Here is a 19,392-nt window from a genome sequence, read left to right as displayed (position 1 = left end):
ATTTCGTCAGAATCGTTAATTTAAAAATGATGTGGGGGGGGGGATACCGAGGAAGCTGACGTCATTGGAGCCGCAGGCAAAAATTTGCGATGACTTCATCGCATAAGACTTACAGCGACAGTTTCCATTGTTTAGTTCTTATTTTTTTTTTTTACTATTAAGGGATCGTGACGGCCTCGCCCCATTTATTGAAATAGTTTAAATTCCACTGTCCACGCAACACCCTAGTGCATTAAAGGGATCACATTTGGTGACAATATTTTACGTTTATTTGCACTTCATTCAGATTATTATTCATTCTTTTTTTTTAAAATTCAAACCTGCTATCAGGGGCAGGGCTATCCGAGCATGAGGATCTCGTAGATGGATGTGTGTTAAAACGAAGTGCAGCATTTAGTGTGGATACGTAATGCGTGGGTGGATGAACAAACAATCTAAAATGGCTAAATAAGACGAACGATTTGTTCCTGTTCACGTTGAGTTATTTCGCGGGACGATGCACGGTTTACATCAAAGGCCGTTGTTTCAAATACAATTGCGTTATATAAGGAATAGTGAGTGAAAGAGAAAAGAGGACAAGACGGGAAATGTGTCGACTAGAAGTGCAAAATCCTCCAATTGCAACAAGCGAGTGCGGGGACGATAATTATCCCACTAGGAAAACCAAAAAAGAAAAAAAAAAAAGGCGTTTGGATCGATAGTAAAATTAGCTGGGAGTATTGAAAACAGATCCATATGGTGTTATGAACACAAATGTAAACAATAGGTAAGTAATTGGTTATGAGAAAACTTAACCAACACGCCGAATGAATTGGCGATTTCTACGTGGCTGACAATGTGGCAATCAGGTGGATAACAGTAGGGTAGCCAGCAAATTGCGCAATTATTGTTATTTTAAAAAATCTGAGGGTGCTGTCGGGAGACGAGAAAGCTGAATATGTATAGAAGTGATTTCACAAACAAACTGCTGGGCGACGAGGGACTATGAAGTTACACGTCAAAAGAGCTTGACGGTCGTTGTGGCCTTCGTTGGTCAAAAGGGTGCGGTCATTCTCCGCCTGATAGTTGGGGTTCACAATAATGTTTGTCACAAGTTCCATATCGTCTGATGAGTCATATGTCCTTCCTGTTTTTCAGAAGAAATATGAGATAAATGATGTGGGTGGCTTGGGTAATCTACAGTAGCACGACTTACTCCTCGAACAAATCCTTCGATTCTGGAGCAGAAAGAAAGCCAACACCAGAACAGTGAATCCTACTGAACCGATGAGCACGGCTAGGGTGAGGATCCAAGGACTCGATTGAAAGCGTTCATAGCTTGATGTCAGCAGATGACTTCCATGAACTTGAAAGAAATAATACAAATATTTCAGTATTTCTTGGATTGGCACGTGACCGAAATGTATGTGTACCTTGATCATCAATTGAATCTTTGGTGGTGGCCATAACTTCTGCATAGTCTCCTGGGCCTAGTTTGTTTGATGCCCATACTCTAAATTTGTATGTCGTGTTTGGATGCAGTTTGTAGATCTCCACTTGTGTCTGACAATCACAATGGATGATGAATGGATTGGGATCACAATTAATAATGAATGTACGAAGTATCAAAATTAAAGAATATTACAATAGATGGCTTCAGTTCTTCGGGATACGTCCGATGCCAAGCCGGATTATTCCAATCATCTGTCACTTCTTGATAGATCACTGAGATTGATTTTATTGGGTAACCCCCTGTGCTATTCAACTTCCATGTGACTAGAGCCAACACTGATGATGGGTAGACCGTCAAATATGCTGGAGCAGGTGGTGTTGCTGAAATTACACAATATTTCACAAGGTACATTGACAAGCTTATGGTTATGTATGGTTTGAGTTGAAAGCTGAACATACTTTTAACATGAAGTTCCACTTGGGCTATGTTTCTGATGAATGTGCTTTCAGAATAGCCAAAAGACTCTTCTGCCTGGCAAGTATAGATACCAGAATCTGCTCTGGTGATTTTGGTCAGTGCGAGAATTCCATTTTCTTCAACCCTGCTGTGTTGAAGGGTTTTTCCTTCTCTGATCCAAAGCAAAAGAGTGTTCTCACTAACAGCAGGAGTGTAATCCTGTGTGTTAGATCTGAGAGACTGTGGTAGGCAAGGCAAAGACACATTAGATCCAATATCAGCATAGACATGGGCCACTGATACGTCATCAACTTGAGATGCAGAACACACGCTGAACCACAAACAAAGTAAACAGAACAGTGCTTTGGCCATTTTAACAAACGACAAGAAAATGTGATCATCTGATAGAAATTAAAACATATCCATTGTGTAGATCCATCAGTAGGTTAGCAATTTCACAGTTTGCGCTGTCACACAATGGATTACATAGAAGCACACCGTTGAGTAAGTAGAAGTTTTACGATTAAAAGCAAAAACTGGTCAGACGTTGATTTTTACGACGCAACATAAAAACTGCAAACGTGCGGAAGAATCACCAAGTCACGCACATATAATACAACGAGCAAACAAAATATGCACACTGCACGCCAGACTAATCCATTGAAGAGCTGTCACTGTCAAACATAAACGCATGTCAGTGTTTCGTGTACTCGCTAGATGGAAGGGAATGTTGTTCTGTTTGGCACGGCTAGCAGCCGGATCTAATACGGATAAGAAGGCAAATATTGAATTACGAATTACGAAATACTTTCATAAAGTTCCTTTACCATGTCATGACACTATACAATAGTCTGATAGAACATCCAATTTTATTATGCAAATTAACGTTGCAATTGATCAAAAATTAACACTTTTTTGGATTTTACCATTTAGCGTGGATTTCGCGTTTCAACACGCAAAGCCCACCATCTAGTATTAAACTGCTCTATTTCTCGTCATTTGGTACAATGCGGTACTTAACGGCTTGAATCGTATCCCACCGGGTCATGAGGGAGAAATTCCTCTTGTTGTTCCATAAAGCTTTTTGTTGACTGAAATGTCAAAAGCTTTTAAATGGCTTCTAATCTTTATGTAATTCAAGGTAATATAATTGCGTTTGGTGAATCGACTTCTATGACTAACTGTCTATGACATCTCTTGTCATAGTCGAATCTTCTCGACGATTTTGCATAAAATTTTGTTGCTGAATTAGTTTTTGCCAGAGATTTTATAATTCTGTGTTAGGAAGTCTATAAAGCTAAGACGAAAGGACATGTTCATATTCATATGACCTGCTTCGAGGTTCGACTTCGACAAGAACGACGCAACGAGCCATCCGGACTCCGGAGCCAAGCAGGAAACATGCAAGCAGAAGCAGCCAACGACCACGTGCGCTGGGCCAGCCGCTGGCCGTTTTTAGTATATTGAATGGAGCTAGAGCATCCTCAACACTTCCAGCAATAGCTTAAAGGAGTTGATGAGTTTTTTTGGTGACTTGGAAGCGAACCGGTTGGCACTCTTCGGGTGAGAATATTAGCAGAAAAATCTCGTTTTCATTTTAATCCAGGCTAGAATAACATCTTTAAACTCTTCCGCAAAATGATATGAAAATAATTATCTGTGGTCCCTTTTTTGCACGGGTCACGTTCTTCCAACGTATAGAAACAAGAGCAAAAGGACTTGTAAATCCACACGGTTCCTGACGGATATAAAAATATAAATTTTATTTAAAAACACAGGTTGTCGTTGACAATTTGGTTTGTAAGACTTTAAGGTTATTCTTCACATTTGCGTAATAAGCAAACAATCAAATTAAAGCTGACATCTTAAGCTGATTACTTTAATTGTATGTCTAGTTGTTTTCCAATAATTTAAAGTTTTAGATGTTAAGGAAAAAACTTAATCCATATGCATTATGTTTTTCAAACATCAAGGCTTATTAATTTTGTCATTGATCTAGATCACCATCAAATCAATCATGCGTAAAGCAAGACGAACAGCTGAGATGCAGCAGGAACCAGGAAATCCTATGCCATATCCCCAATTCGGCTATCCACAGCCAAATGTTAACACACATTCAGACCCATCAATGTATATGGCTGGACCTCAAGCTGGCATATACAACCCAGCTGCTCAGGCTCCATTGTCTCCAAATTACTACCCTCAGCAAGGAATGCCATTTATGCCAGTTGGTGGTGGCAATGAGCAAAATAACTTTAGCATGCCCACTCAGTTTTTACAGAACCCTGTCATGGCCAATATGGCAATGCAGTATGGTCACAGTCTAATGGGCCAAGGCAAAGAGGCATTAGATCGTGAATTAAATAAGTACGTTTCGACATCTCGGATAAAGTACTACTTTTCAGTCGACACAGCTTACGTTGCAAAAAAATTGGCTCTTCTTGTATTCCCTTTCACGCATAGGGTAAGCTTCGTTAAAATAGTGAAACTGCTGTATGTAAATTAGCCATTAATAATATAATTAATTTTCTCCTTATATTTAGGACTGGTCGGTCAAGTACAATCCGGACGAACCAGTCCAACCTCGATATGAACTGAATGCACCTGACCTCTACATACCTGCTATGGCATTTGTCACATATTTGCTCATCGGCGGTGTATCACTCGGCATTCAAGAACGTTTCAGTCCTGAAGGATTAGGTATTCAGGCCAGCACAGCGTTAATCTGGGCGCTTCTTGAAGTGTTGGTCATTTGGGTGACGCTTTATCTTATGAATATTCAAACAAAACTTACATCGTTTGACATTCTGGCATTTTCCTCTTACAAATACGTCGGGTATCAATTAATCAATTTTTATTTACAGGTGTAGGATTATTTTTTTTATTTTTTTTTTATTTCGTGTTTCAGAATGATTGTTGCTGTCATAGCTAGCTTCATTATGCCATCAGCATATCATTTAGCTCTCATATATGTTAGTGCAGCCACCATGTTCTTCTTAGTAAGTAAAATAGAAGCAAAAAATCTAAGAAAAAAACACAAAAAAACTATATTAAACATCAATTAATTTCGCAGATTCGTTCGCTGAAAGTTCAGATATTACCAGAGTCATCGCGTGACGCGTATGGAGAGAACAATGCTAGTTTCAGCGGGGAGGGCTCCAAGCGCCGGACCTATCTTTTGCTTTTCATGGGAGGGTTGCAGCCGCTTATGATGTGGTGGTTAACTCGACAACTAGCACGTCCATGAATCATGTGACAATAGAACGGAATGGAGCGCTTCCCTATTTCATCTGATTGATCAGTCTCTTCTCCCAGCGTATTTTCGTTTTCAGATGTTATAAATTTTTGCCAAGACCTATATTCTGAATGCAATGTCATTTGAAAAATTTCAAATAAACTTGAAAGTTCTTTACAACCAAAAGATGGACTATTTATTTAAAAAGTTAACAAGATAAAGCATACATGTTTTGTTTTTTTCATTTATTGTTTGACTATTAATATGTTAGATACAGAAACAAATAATGACTTAATGCCATAAGGGTTTTGATGTGTAGCCTGCATATTTCTTCTTGTAAGACAATCCAGTGACTACAGTAGACCTTCTTGGGAAAGCACTGACACCACCAAACATGGTGTCTGTTTCTGGATGAAAACGATGGTATTCATACTGGATTGAGACATTCGGTGGGAGTTCAATGGATTTGAATTTTTCTAGAGGAACTCTTGCATCTATTTCTTGCACATAGAAGCTTCTAATGTCGTCTGAAAAAAAAAGGTGTGTGATGAATAAATGAGCACCGATTAGGCTGATTGGATAACTGCTATTACCTGTGGTTGTAATTTCATGTAATCTGGAGTTAGGGATTCCATGATTAAATTCCTTGAAGCAAGCACTAAGCACTTTAAACTTAATGCGGCCATTACTTATCTGTGCTGAATTTGATCCCAATTGGCTTTCGAAAATGCTATTGAGCTTTTGCTCGACATCAGCCGGAGGAGTATAAGGTTTGTGCGGACGAAGATAACTTTTATCTCTTAAAGATTTTGCGACGGACTCAATGGTTGACGCAAAGCGTTTTGCCTATAAAAAAGGGAATAAATTTGAGCAAAGCAAATAAAAAGATGTTAAATTATAAAATACAAACTTGATAAAATCCAGAAGCCATGCTGTTGTAAGAAAAACAAAAGCCATCTATCGATGACATAAGACACCTGGTTTCACGTTCAGCCGGCGTTTTGTCACGATTCAATTCACACACTCGAAGAAAAAATGAAGTTTCAAATATTTCAAACAACAACTTTCCATTGTTCATTCCCTCAACATTCCTATGCAAATAATATATCCGAAATTCATGACGATATGATATTTTCCCGCTTTTTGTAAGCTCTGTTTTTAATATTTTTTAACAGGAAAAGAAAGTGCTGTCCTCATTAAGTTATTAGCCTTTGATGGGAATTAGTATGATTTTGAGTTTAAAATTCAATAGATCATTAAAAAAGATTTTTGTAAATGATTGAAACTTCACAAAAATATCAGTGAAATAGAGAAAAATGCTGAATTCTTTTACTGCTGTCAAATGTGGAAATGGGGGGAAAGATTGAGAGGAAAAAATTTTCCAGTCACGTGACCTACCATCCACCAATAAGAAGGACCACAATGGCCGACGCTGCAATGGCAACCTCGGGCAATGTTCGTTGAAGTCGGCCATTGAGGCTAACACTGAGCAAAGGTGTACGAGGAGAGCGAAGTCTCGGTTCCCTCTGTGCTTCTGCGTGTGCTGCGGCGCTCCAAAAATCCAAGACACCATGGCTTGTTGGTGAAATTAACTGGATTTTTCATCTTAACTTTTCTTCTAATCTTCGTTGGATCATTTGTTTAGTAGTGATTCGTCTTATTACAACGAGAAAGAAGAGTAAGAGAGAGGAAGAGAGGCGCCCTCGAAGAAGTTTGTGTGTGCCCCGACAACTTGGTGTATGTGTGATGCGTTTCAAATTGTGAAAAAAACGAATGTTACAGCCATGATGCTCATCGACGAGGAAAACAATCCGTTCGATTGAGTGAAATAGGTGTATTATTGCACAGTTCAACATCAGCCACATACACACGACGTTGTGTGTGTATATGTGTGTGTTCAGTGCGTGTGTGAGCGAGCGTAAACCTCCCTCCCACTCTTCCCACCATACACACAAATGGCCCATCCAAATTTGCAAACCAATGGAGCTAGCTTAGAAGATTGCCACACTAACTTCTTTGCCCTGGTATATTTGATTCGCCTATTCATATTTTACGTTTGTGAGTTTCATTAGTATTTGGGTCGCCGGGGAAGGGAGAAAACAAAAAAAAAAAACAGTTGGAAGAAAGCGATGGAGGGACTTGTTCGGCGCCATTCTCGGCCTTCTTCATAGGTGTCGTCTCGAGACATTGACACAGTGCAATGCCCTACTTTCTTGTTCTTTAGCGGGCAAATCGGCTGTCAGTGATACATTAAATGCATTTTTATTCTATTATGGAGAATTTTTTACATTATGGTAGTCTCTGTCAGATAATGTCATCAAAAAATGGTTTATTGAAAACAGTCATATGATGTAACTCTACAGGTTAATGACCCCCTGGTGCTACTGTCAGTATATTCACTGTTGTTATTTTTCTTCTAGACGGATCTGTGTGGCATCCGATGGCGGAAGTTAACTTCAGAAGGATACAGCCCTCAACCTGGTGGTGGGGGAGTGTACGGTGGGCAGCAGGGCAACCTCCACCAACAAATGCGTGGGATGGCTGGAGGAACCCAGCAGCCTTGGGATTACCTCAACGATCCTGTTCTGTTGTCTTACTGGCGATGCCTTTCCAATGACATCCTTTGTGTTTGGAGGAGGATTCCTTCTTCATCATCAGCACCTAGCCCCGGTGGTTCATCTGCATTCCCACCATCGTTTCCCAGTGGCTTTCCCAATCCCACCACACAACAGGGTTCAAATGGCTTGAGCACTCTGAGCGGGGCTAAAGAGTTGTGGATATTTTGGTATGGTGATACATCTCCAGACCTCAGTAACCTTGTTGTGCCAGAGATCCTTAATATGGAAGGTGAACATGGATCTTGGGAGAATGGTCTCTCGTATGAATGCAGATCATTGCTCTTCAAAGCTCTTCACAATCTCATTGAAAGGTCAGTTTCCTCCTGTTATTTTTTGCTTGCAGGTGTATTAACTGGTTGCTACCTATGAAAACCCAGGTGTTTGCTGTCGAGAGATTTTGTTCGCCTGGGCAAATGGTTTGTCCAGCCTCAAGAAGGACTGGATCCTGTCTGCATGCAACAGCAGCAGCAGCAGCACCAACAACAGGATTCCACCAACTCCTCTACCACCATTCCAGCCAGGAACGGTCACTTGTCGTTTTCATTTTCTTTTTTCGTTCATGGAGAATCTACTGTTTGCGCTAGCATTGATGTTCGCCAACATCCAGTCGTACGCAAGATCACCCACAGGCATTTAGCCGCCGCACAGGCCACTAGCGGTGGAGTCCATGGTAGTAATTAATAAAAATCTTCCTCTTCGAATTCTAATTGTTAACTTAACAATCTTCATCGTTGGAACAGTTATGTTGGCTCCTTACGGCCTAGCAGGCGTATTGACTGGCGTTTCCTACCGGTCATCAACGGATCACGCCACCCGCAAGCTAATGGAAGAGTGGCGCCAATATTATCCTGTAGAATGTGGTAGCAATAACAACCCAACAGCAACCGGAGCAGGGGCAGGCCAGCAGCAGCGAGGTCCTGGTCCCGGCGGTGGTCAGGGAGGTCTAGAATCGGCCTCGGAGACCGAAGATATGGTGGAAGTCATCGTCGGCAATGTCCGTATGCGCTATCCAACTTGCTACGTTATGGTCTGTGACGCGGACAGCGCAGCCAATTCGGCTGCATTCAATCAGCTGGCAACTTCCGAAGGAGGTACGTTCTCCTGCCTAAAAAATTTCGGTTTTCTCCAGTCTTACGTATTTTTTGCCTATTAAAATTGAATAGGAATGTTGATGACACCTCCAGCGTCTCCGCCTCTGGTTTCGAATCCGGCGAGTATATCTCGCAGTATTAGCCATTCCTCCGCAGTGTCTAGCACATTGTCGAACGCTTCTGCTCACCATTCGACGCAGCAGCAACTTATTTCCACCGTGCCCAGTTGCACAGCCGATGCACTAAATAAGATTGCACAAGCGGCTCATTCCTGGAGACCTGAAGAAGCTAGACGGTTGGCTGAGCAAGCATGGCAAGACACACTCCTCGCACCTGTAGGGCTGCTTCCACAGCCGAAATCCACGTCGGTCGATCCAACCGCTGTCGTGTTGTCATCCTCACCAGCGACAACGATAGCCACACCTACGAATGAGAAAGATTCCACGGCGAACATTTGGGATTTCCTGGATCCTACCATCAAGAACAGCTGCATTTGTGTCAAGTAAGTTTGTTGATTTTTTCTATTTTCCTTCCAATTGTTTTCTCTTCTTCAGTTTGAACGAACTAATGAAAGAACAAACGTAGACGTTTGTCAAAGAAAAATGAATTTAATTTGTTATTGCCGAGAGTGGAAAGATTTGTAATGTCAAAACATTGTTGGCCAACTATTTGCCTCTTCCCACCCATTCATACGATCCGCCCTGAAAAACAAATAAACATTAGGTCGAGACGGAATAAAACTGGAAGCAACAGCCAGGGCAACAGCGTCAGCACCAATTCCAACGCCAAGATGGCTACAACTGCTACAATGATATCTTCTTCTTCCTCCTCCTCCTCCTCTTCTGTCCCGTCCTCTTCTTCTTCCTCCTCTTCTTCTTCCGGCAAGAGAGGCGGCGGGGTGCCATTTCACCACCGCCCGTCCTGCCCAGCGCCAGCTCGGGCCCACACTGCGGTCGCCGGTGTTGGGCAAAAGCTGTTGCCGGACAATAACGCCACTGCTGCTCTGACGCCCGGCGGATTAGGGTCGGTTGATGGCGTGCAAGATAGGGTCAACAGGTCAGTTTTTATCATGCCGCAACCGACAAACGAAAAAAACATACGCACAGCAAAACACTACTACTACTACTACCAATACCAATACCACCATCACTACTATTACTACTTGGCTTTTTATTCGGTCAATTGAAAGAGAATCTATCCCGGCTTTATACCACTGCTCTTGAGCGAAACCAAAATGAACGTGTCTTTTGCTTTTTCTCTTTTAACGCGGAATCCAAGCTGCAACCTGAAATGGATTGTGGATGATATTGTTCACTACTAACAAACTCAAAATAACAGCTTGTGCTCTTGCCTCCGGTTCTCCACGGGCTCCTTTATTTGTGTTTCGTTTTCGTATGAGAACCATTGAATTTCCTCACTTCAATTCGTGTCTTTCCTTTTTTTTTTTCTCGTCTTTACGAAACGTTGTTCTGTCTGCTAATGCAAAAGCCTCGCAAATTTCGACGAACGCAGTGACGTGATTGGTGCTCTGTGCAACACATTGCTTTTTGGTTCCTCCCATCATTTGTCTTTTGTTCTTCATCTTCCGTTTTCTTCTTTGCGCGGGAATTCTTTGCTCCGGATGCTAAACTGATGCAGCCTCTAACTACTATTTAATTCTTTTTTCTAGTGCTGTTTATACACACTCCTTCTGTTATTTCATCCCTCCTACTACCACTGCGCTTTAGACGTTGGCTTCTTTGGAATCACCCAAAAAAACCCCTCCTTAAAAAAAAAAAAAAAAAAAGGAATACGAGTGCGATACTTTGACATGATCCAATTGGGTTGCAATGTTCACCTGTATAACGAATTCAAGCTTGAGAAAAACCTATCTTGGCTTGGGTGCTATAAAAGACAATGCTTGCTGTTTTTTTTTTTATTATTTTTATATACGACTAACTGTTTTCTAAAAACAACAAACGCGTTGAAAGTGGATGTGAAATTAATTTGTTTTTTTTTTCCTTTTTTTTTCTCTTTTTTTGCTTTGAATTTTTTCTGTTGGGGGGCATGTCTGTGTTTATGTATCTATAGAGCGGGAATGACAAACACAACGAGTACCAGTGGCGCCACCACACCGGCACCAGCCCCAGCGCTACCGACATACCAGAGGAGTCAGGCAGCTCTACGTGGGCCATTGAGCCAACAAAGTCAGCAGCAGCAGCATTCCAATCATGGCATGAATTCTAGTGGGAACAACAATAGCGTTGGACCTTTCACGCTAGCCTCACCGGCTTCGGTTGCCCCACCAACGCCCCACTCTCACGCCCCGCCCAGCGTCCCTCCCATGGGTAAATTGACAGAAATTGTTTGACAATTTCTTTCTTTTTTTTTAAACTATACATTTTCCTTGTTGTTTTAGATTCGTCTCTTACGTTGTCGAGTCCTCATCCGCCAGCATCGAATGATCCTTCGTCCAACTTTATCCCTTCGACGCCGTCGGCCATCGACCACAATTCAACGTCCCAGGATCAGAATTGCAGTCGAGCCACTCCTGGCGGAGCAGCGCATACCCCAGGGGGTGGACCGAAATCGAATCAAGCTTCTTCCGCCTATTCGCCTTACGTTGCCCTGCCGAGCGTTGATACGCCGGGCTGGCCGCATTCAGCCGGCGGAGGAGGCGGCTCTTGCCATGCCACTCAGCCGCGCAGCAGTGGCGGACAGCAACCTGCCAGCTGTGGACCTCCCACGTCGATGGCCCCAACGACGCCAAATGTTGGCGGAGGAGCCAACGGAGGTGGCAGCACTTGCTCCACGGCCGATCTCTTTGGCATTAAAAAGATAGTACTTCCTCAAAAAGATTACGAAGATGAACTGAAAGAGGGAGAAACTGCTCCCGGCTTGCTCTACGATTATAGTAGCATGACGGCCTGGTAAAGAAGAATCTTGTTTTACTTTGTTGTTTGGCTTCTCGCTTGATAGTGTATTTTATTTGTTTGTTCAGGTTGTTTCATCCAGTGAAGCGAATGAAATTGGGCAAAAACTCCCAGACGCCGAATGGGGATCGCCCTGCGGATTCCTTTGACGGATCAGCTTCTAGTGGGAAGCACATGAACGGCAATTTAATGGTGAGAGCCGATTACTGTCTCTTTATTTCTTTAAATCGCACAATCGTTGTAATTTAAATTTAAAAAATCTAATCAAATTTGAAAATGCAGCTTGATATGGAAGTCAGAGATTCAGCCGATTATGACGAAGATGGAGGCCATAACGGCCAATCTCGTAAAAGGAAGGAACCCGACTCGTGCAGGGATGAGGATAGCAATTCACTGAACTCGGCCAATGCAGCAGGTGGAGCAGCAAAACCAGTGAATCCGAGCTCGCTGTTCACCAGCGAAGGGCTTCAGGCTTCCTATCAAGACTTGGACAAGATATTTGACAATTCAGACGAGTCAAACGACACGTGCCCCGTGCCTACTCCACCCGGATCGAACAAACCAGCCGGCCTCCCCGAAGATACGGCGCTTATGGGACACGGCCATCACAAACCTCCGCGTGGGGGCATCGCTGCAGCACATCCCTCACCGGGAACGACGATGTTAGGCGGACACCATTTGACAGCCGGCGGGGTCAATATTTTGGCCTCGGCCGAATTCTCCAACATGTTCCCCACGCCGCCTTCTCACGAACATCCCATGCAGTCACCGTGTGGCCAAATGGAAGGATCTGTCGATCTGATGAACATTGACATGAACAATTCCGGACACAATGGCATCAAGAGCGAGCCAGGTTCCGGTAATTCGCTTAATGGTTGCAGCCCCACATATCTACAAGAAGACAGTGTCAACAAAGATTGGTCTTATGTTTACCGACCGCCAACTGTCTGGAAAGTTGCCAACTCCTCCAAGTATGCGCCATTGCCGATGTTGCCCAGCCAGACAATGAGCCCTCTGTTCCTACCAGCGCCTTACCGGCCTTCGGTTAATAGCAACAGCTCGGCGAATCACTCGTCGGGAATTGTTGACATGCCCCGAGGCCCCATGATGCATCAACACGCATCGATTCGACCGTTCCAGCGACTTCCGCCGATGATTCCTCCAATGCAGCAACACTTCCCGCGAGGTGGCGGTCCTGCTCCCTTCAGTCCCATCTCACCGTCTCCTTACGGAGGACTGGATGGTATCCCGCCATCTTTCGGTGGTATGTCCGGGCATGGACCACTTCAACGTCCAGCAATGAATATGGGCGGCTTCCCTCCGCACGGTACACTTAAGCAGCTGTTGCAACACCAACAAGGGCAAATTCAGTCTCCTGGGTTCCTTCAACATCCGCCCGGATTCCCGCACCACCACCCTCCACAGCAGCAGCTCCAATTGCAAATTCAGCAGCAGCAGCAACAGCAGCATCAGCATCAACCGCAGCAGGTCAACAACGTCAACAATCACTCCAACTTGCCGGAATGCCATTCCCTAATGGTGAACATTGTCCTTGGCGATTCCATGTTGAACATCTTCCGCGATCACAACTTCGACAGCTGTACGGTGTGCGTCTGCAGCGACGGCCAAAATTGGGTCGGCACCATCCGCGGCCAAGATGCCGTTTTTTACCTTCCAGAATCGTCTAATCCGCGTTCGTCATCGAGGGCGCTTACGAACTCGTCGCACTACCCGGGAATGGGTCACGGTGGTGGTCCAGGCTCATCGCTGGGACTACCTCCTCCGCCACCAAACAATCACGAGGAGGAAAGCTGTCGATGTAATTGCGGTTTCAGCGCGATCGTGAACCGGCATCTTGCCCATCAAGCTGGCCTCTTTTATGAAGACGAACTGGAGATTGTAGGCGTCCAGGCGACGCAGGATCCTGGCCAGTTCAAACGCGGCTCTCTGTACGCAGTTTGCCATTCGACGGACAAACAGGAGCAGCAGATGTTGACGCGATCTCGGATGCTGGAGTGCGGTCCCGGAGTCTCCCTCTACGGGTCAGACAACAACAGCAAAGCGCTGGGTGGCAAAGGTTGCGAAAAGGAAGCTGTGGACAAGGGCGACATCATCAGCCAGTCTATTGCTGCCGTTGTGATGGAAGCCTCGGCTCCGTTGGTCGACACGCTGCCCGTGGCTTTGATGGAGTTGCTGCGGGAACAGTGCTTGCTGCTCCACCATTCGAGCAGCCCCCTCTACCGAGCAGAACAGTTGCAAGCAGCCACGAGGAAGGCCTCCCTTTTGCACGCCCTCGATTACTCTGACGGATGCGAAACGGCCCGCAATGCCTTGACGTTAGCCTTATACAACAATTCTCCGATGCCTATGGCTTCTCCTGTACATCAGCAACAAGCTCCACCTCCACCCTATCAACAGCCTCAGCAGCAGCAACAACAGCAACAGCATTGGAATAACGGACCGCAAACGCCCAATCCGTACGGCGGCATGCCGTTCAATCAAGGGATGGGCGGATTTCAAGCTGGCGGTCCTGTTGGTGCCGGTGGACCAGGATACCAAGGTCCCAGTCCTGGAAACATGCATCATCCGATGAGCCCGTCTTTGCACAGTCCAACGATGCCCGTCCGAGGTCGACCGTCTACCCCGGCCTCTGCTGTTGTTGGTGGCATGCCGTTGCCCATGACGAGTCCAGTCGGCATGGCCATGCAACAACGACAGCCACATCCATCCCACGGCATAATGGCGCATTCGACACCTTATTCTTCATCGCCGTCTGCCGGAACCAATGGACCTATTGTTCATTATTGGCCGTTTTTGCACGTCCAGGGACCTAATTCCAGTCAGGATGTTATTCGCGTCATGAGGACGTTGCAGCCGCTTTTACAGGACAGCATTCAAAAGAAACGGGCGGCTGCAGCTACACTGTGGAGGGCGCCCTTCGCCGTTCAGGGTCCATTAACTTGGCGCCAATTCCACAGGATGGCCGTTCGGGGCACGGAGGACAGATGCGAACCTCAGCCCATTCCGTCGGTCATGGCCGGCTTCGATCGTGATTGGGTCGCCATCGCCCCGCTGGCTATCCCACACTGGGACAGACTTTTGCTGGAACCTTACAGTCGTCAGAGGGACGTTGCCTACATCGTTCTCGCCCCGGAAGTGGATTACGTTCTGTCGAGGACAAAGGCGTTTTTCAAAGAGCTCTCTTCCACTTACGAAATGTGTCGCTTTGGCCGCCACGTGCCCTACAAGGGTCTTCGAGACGGTATCCTTCGCGTGGGCAAGAGCGCCGCCGCCAAGCTAGCCAACGAAGGCCATCCGGTCGATGAGTGGTTCAGCAACATCGGAGACTCGCCCATCGCTTCTCTCCTCCGCCTCTACGCCAAAGTCTGTCGCTACCATCTAGCACCAACGCTCATCAATATGCCCATGGATCGAACCCTCCTAGACCCGCCAGCGCCGCCGACGTCTTCTCGACCCATGCAAGCCGTCCCTTCGCCCATGGCGCCACCGTCTACGACTCCCATTCATTCAGGGGATTACAGTGGTTCGATCAATCAGAGCGGCATGGGTCCGCCGAATTCCGGAGGGTCGAACTCCCTTCAGGGTTCCTCGTCCACTTTTGGGGTCCATCACTCATCCGCGCCATCGTCTGCAATGGCATCTGTGGACGGGAAACCAACGTCTCCGAAAACGGAAGACGGGGCGGATGGTACGTCGGGTCACGGCGCCTCTGGTGCAAACGATGCGTCGGCCGCAGTCGATGACGAAGACATGGAACCGCCTTCAGTGGTCATTTACATCGTCGATCCCTTTAGTTTCGGCTCGGACAATCTGGACCTCGGCCGCCTGACGGCCTTGGGTTTGTTGCGCTGCTATCACCAGATGTTGTCGCTGCTGTCGGAGACGATCCAGCTCAATGTGTCGTTGCAATTAATCTCGGCCGATGCAATCCTACAACTCGGCAAGGATTTGAACGGCGCCTCTCGTTACGACTCGCTCCGATCTTTGGCCCTCAACGTCTTTTCTCAGTGCAAGAAATTAATCTCCCAACCGTCGAATGTCAAGTCGCTGACGGGTTTCGGGCCGGCTGCCGCATCCGACACGTTCCTCAAAGCCAAAGACGAAAAGAATCGGGCTCCCTATCGGGTCTACATACCCGCCTATGTCTTGGCACCTACCAAAGACAGGACCGTCTGCGATTTGGACCCAGGCGTGTCGACCAACGGAGGACCCGGAAGCGGGCCGCTTTCCTTTTTGGCCCGACCCGACAAGTATTCCGTCCTCTACGTCAGCTATTGCTTGTCGGAAGATCAGCGCTGGCTGATTGCCGCCTGTACGGATGAGCGCGGCGAGCTGGTCGACAGCTGCACCATCGGCATCGATGTACCGAACAGAACGAAGCGGAAACGAGTGTCGGTGCGTCGCTTCGGTCTTCAGAGGCTGATGGATTTCATTCTCGGTGTCATTTCGACTGGAGTCCATCCGTGGAGGCTCGTCATTGGCCGCGTCGGTCGCATGGGACACGGCGAATTGAAAAGTGATTTCTTTTGAATAGATTTAGTAAACAGTTCTGGATTGTCTTATTCATTTCTCTTTTTTTCTGAAATTCAGGTTGGAGTGCTTTGCTGAGTCGCAAGAATCTGTTGAGGGCATCGCGACATCTTGCGGATATTTGTGGCCAATGCTCGCTCGTCTTCCCGTCGCAAGCGCCCACGTTGGTTTCGGCTTGTTTGGTTTCTCTGGAGCCGGATTCTCACTTCCGCATGATGCCGGATCAAGTGACACCTGACGAACGTTTTGGTCAACAGTCGGCCAACAGTCACTTGTCCACACCCGAAGATGCTTCTTGTACTCATATCCTTGTTTTCCCTACATCGGCAACCACCCGAGTAAGTCCTTTGTGCTCCGACGTCTTTATGGCTAGATTTCCAGTTGATTGTTTGTTTTGCGCTTTGCTAGTCTCCGCAAACGACGTTCCATGAAGAGAATATCAACGGTCCCGACTTGGGTGACGATGATCTTCTTTCGGCCTTGAATGACGACATGGGCGATGGTTTCGAAGGGATGAGCGGCTTTGACGACATTTTCATGACGTGGCCCGAAACGGACCAAGTGAATGACGGCACAGATGATTTGACATCTGACATCACGGGCGGCAACAGTGGCGGAATGAACAACATGGGCGGGTGTGGAGCGTCCCGATCACCAGGAGCTTCCCATGGTGGTGTGGGGGGAGGCTCTCCAGGCCGTGGTGGTATGCGTTCCAACATGAACCCCGAATCGCCATCGGGCATGGGCGGCCATCACGCCGGTGGTTCGGGACGTCAGAGTCCGCGAGCGGAACAAGAAGAAGTCGGCACGTTACTCCAACAGCCACTGGCACTCGGCTACTACGTGTCGACCGCGCCCACGGGAGACATGCCGTCATGGTTTTGGTCGTCCTGCCCGCATTTGGCACGGGCATGTCCGGCTTTCCTCAAGTGCGCCCTTCATTTACACAACCACGCGGTGCAGCAAAGCTCCGACGACCTCCTTCTTCAGCAGCAGCAACAGCAAGTCAACAACTCCTCCAAGGTGCATCCACTGGATTCGCAAGTCACGACGGATGTGCTCAGGTAGGAACCATTCGATTGAATTATCTTCGCTTTACATTGGCAGAGCATTGACTAATTTTCGTTTTGGGATCGGGTTAAAACCAAAAAGGTATGTCATGGAAGGTTACAACGCCCTTTCGTGGCTGTCGCTCGACCCCAAGTCACGTGATCGCCGCTCTTGCCTCCCCATTCACATCCAGCTCTTGGTGCAGCTCTACCACGCGTTGGCTGCTTTAGTCTGAATCAAGAACGCCCCTCAGCCTCTCTCTCTCGTTGCAAACGATGCGAAATGCGATCAGAATTTCTTTACTTGACAAAAACAGAAGAAATGATTTCGATATTATTATTTAAACAAATGTGCCCTGTGCTAGAACGATGCACTGCGCAATATCCAACTCGCCTCATCTCGCCACACACACACACACATACAAACCATTCACCATCCATCATGACATGAAAACAAAGAATACTATAATAACATTACATTTTGTTGGTTCGTTCGATTGTTGGGTCTTTCTTGTTCCCATCTCATGTTCGTTGACGATTTTTCTAGTGCAAAAAGTAAACAAACAAAAATACCAACAAATAACAAAACAAAAGAAATGACGAAAAAAGAAAAAAAAGCAATGCGATGGATTTATTAACATCGGGGTATATATATATATTTAAATTTTGTTCCTTTCATAGTTTTTTTTTCTTTTTTTTTATGTGTACTGCGTATTTCAAGTTCAGAAAAACAAGATGAGGAACTATATTAATTATGTAATCAGCTTTGTGATGGTGTTGTTTGTGTACAGGACAGTTCAATTTCCAAAGCGTTCACATGGGCCACACTTTTTTGTAATTTTGTAATCCAGCGATTTTGTTTTTCTTTTTTTGTAATTTCGGTTCTTTGGATGGACGAATTTCATTTATATGCATTTTCCCTCCTCTTATTATTATTAATTTTTACTTTTACTATCTCAAATATTTCCAGCGAAACAGGAGCGCAGTATTGGCCGTTTTGTTTGCGGATAATTAATCACTTAGTTCGGAAGTGGAGGGGGAAACGATTGGGCATAATGGAATAGGAGAAATTTGTGCGTTTTTTTTTTTTTTTTTGATTTTTGTTTTTGCGTCTGTCCAGGGCCTAAAGAGAAAAAAAAAATCCTTTATAATATTAGATATATTAATGAGTGATGAAACACAGCCCTGCCTGACTTAGAGCAATTTATTGTGAAGACACCATCTTGTGTGCTGTTCTTCGTTCGCGCCCTGTACATAAGAAAAAAATGGAACGTTTTCTTTTGAATTAGTTATCTTTTTTTTTTCCTTTCCCAGAACTCTGTTGTCCTGTTTCTCCTGCTTAACTCTCCATCTCTAGTGTATACACTCAAACAACATCTTCTATTCATCATTTGTCATCCCCCTCCCCCATTTTTTCTTCTTTTTTTTTGTCCCGTAAAAAGGAGAAGTGTAGTAAGTTGGGGTTTTCATTGATTTATAATTGTATACTTTTTCTTAATTCGAACGGAAGAGATCAAGTAGCTGTCATCATTCTCGTGTATTATTATTATAATTTTTTTTTTTTTTTGGTCAGCTCCTCTCCATTTATTCTACTTGTTTTATTTCCTTCCGTTGGCAATTTCTTTTCTCGCTCTTCTAGATGTGGAGGTGTATCAAATCGAAACTTGGTCATTCATGGTAACAAATCGGGAGGAAAAATGGGCCACACTCTAATCTGATATGCATTTGTACAAAACAACTTAACAAAACACAAACAATTCAATAAAAACTTATCCTGTTGATTCGTGTGTCTCTCTCCTCCTACCCAATTCATACACTACTACCATACCTCTGTTTCTCACCTTACCCCCTCAAATGTTGTCCTCGTCTCCATACACATATACACATTTTTGAATTGTTTTTTTTTTTGTTTTTCGGTTGCCTGACCGAAGGGCCAAAAGCTGTCCAATGGCTCATGGGGGGACGTTGCGCTATTATTCAAATTAAATCGAATTTGTAATATTCACTAATATTATTGATTTATACTCCTGTCCACACAAAGAAAAAAA

The 19,392-nt window shown here is 45.2% G+C and overlaps 5 protein-coding genes across 7 annotated transcripts; 3 read left to right on the top strand and 2 right to left on the bottom strand.

The window, feature by feature from the left end:
* Positions 1 to 246: 246 nt before the first annotated feature.
* Positions 247 to 2,571, bottom strand: LOC116928000. Its single transcript, XM_032935054.2, has 5 exons — positions 1,891 to 2,571; positions 1,625 to 1,812; positions 1,413 to 1,542; positions 1,196 to 1,345; positions 247 to 1,126 (listed from the first exon to the last, which is right to left on the bottom strand). Exons 1-5 carry the CDS (start codon positions 2,258 to 2,260, stop codon positions 954 to 956), a joined length of 1,011 nt encoding a protein of 336 aa, XP_032790945.1. The 5' UTR covers positions 2,261 to 2,571; the 3' UTR covers positions 247 to 953.
* A 729-nt stretch (positions 2,572 to 3,300) lies between these two features.
* Positions 3,301 to 5,309, top strand: LOC116927999 (protein YIF1B). Of its 2 annotated transcripts, none has more exons than XM_032935053.2 (5): positions 3,301 to 3,451; positions 3,888 to 4,352; positions 4,432 to 4,724; positions 4,797 to 4,887; positions 4,962 to 5,309. In XM_032935053.2, exons 2-5 carry the CDS (start codon positions 3,906 to 3,908, stop codon positions 5,133 to 5,135), a joined length of 1,005 nt encoding a protein of 334 aa, XP_032790944.2. In that variant the 5' UTR covers positions 3,301 to 3,451; positions 3,888 to 3,905; the 3' UTR covers positions 5,136 to 5,309. The 2 variants fall into 2 exon arrangements, with proteins under 2 accessions (XP_032790944.2, XP_045032427.1); XM_045176492.1 differs by lacking the exon at positions 3,301 to 3,451 and adding an exon at positions 3,749 to 3,773.
* Positions 5,310 to 5,351: 42 nt separating this feature from the next.
* On the bottom strand, positions 5,352 to 6,190 carry LOC116928006 (39S ribosomal protein L50, mitochondrial). The gene is made up of 3 exons (XM_032935060.2): positions 6,034 to 6,190; positions 5,717 to 5,969; positions 5,352 to 5,650 (listed from the first exon to the last, which is right to left on the bottom strand). Exons 1-3 carry the CDS (start codon positions 6,091 to 6,093, stop codon positions 5,415 to 5,417), a joined length of 549 nt encoding a protein of 182 aa, XP_032790951.2. The 5' UTR covers positions 6,094 to 6,190; the 3' UTR covers positions 5,352 to 5,414.
* A 400-nt stretch (positions 6,191 to 6,590) lies between these two features.
* LOC116927988 (mediator of RNA polymerase II transcription subunit 13-like) lies at positions 6,591 to 18,020 on the top strand. Of its 2 annotated transcripts, XM_032935040.2 has the most exons (13): positions 6,591 to 7,147; positions 7,544 to 8,052; positions 8,119 to 8,411; positions 8,482 to 8,832; positions 8,905 to 9,334; positions 9,556 to 9,888; positions 10,903 to 11,159; positions 11,231 to 11,741; positions 11,813 to 11,936; positions 12,027 to 16,281; positions 16,356 to 16,633; positions 16,704 to 17,359; positions 17,448 to 18,020. In XM_032935040.2, exons 1-13 carry the CDS (start codon positions 7,079 to 7,081, stop codon positions 17,578 to 17,580), a joined length of 8,199 nt encoding a protein of 2,732 aa, XP_032790931.2. In that variant the 5' UTR covers positions 6,591 to 7,078; the 3' UTR covers positions 17,581 to 18,020. The 2 variants fall into 2 exon arrangements, with proteins under 2 accessions (XP_032790931.2, XP_032790932.2); XM_032935041.2 differs by lacking the exon at positions 9,556 to 9,888.
* LOC116927587 lies at positions 17,791 to 19,243 on the top strand (the record flags this gene model as incomplete). Its single annotated transcript, XM_045176786.1, has 2 exons — positions 17,791 to 17,979; positions 18,100 to 19,243. Coding segments are annotated over 2 exons (498 nt in total), but the record flags the coding sequence as incomplete, so codon positions are not given.
* Between the last annotated feature and the right edge of the window lie 149 nt (positions 19,244 to 19,392).

Source organism: Daphnia magna, linkage group LG7 (genome assembly GCF_020631705.1).
Source record: "Daphnia magna isolate NIES linkage group LG7, ASM2063170v1.1, whole genome shotgun sequence".
Lineage (NCBI taxonomy): Eukaryota > Metazoa > Arthropoda > Branchiopoda > Diplostraca > Daphniidae > Daphnia > Daphnia magna.
Note: the sequence above shows the minus strand (reverse complement) of the source record. Positions and strands in the feature narration are given on the sequence as shown.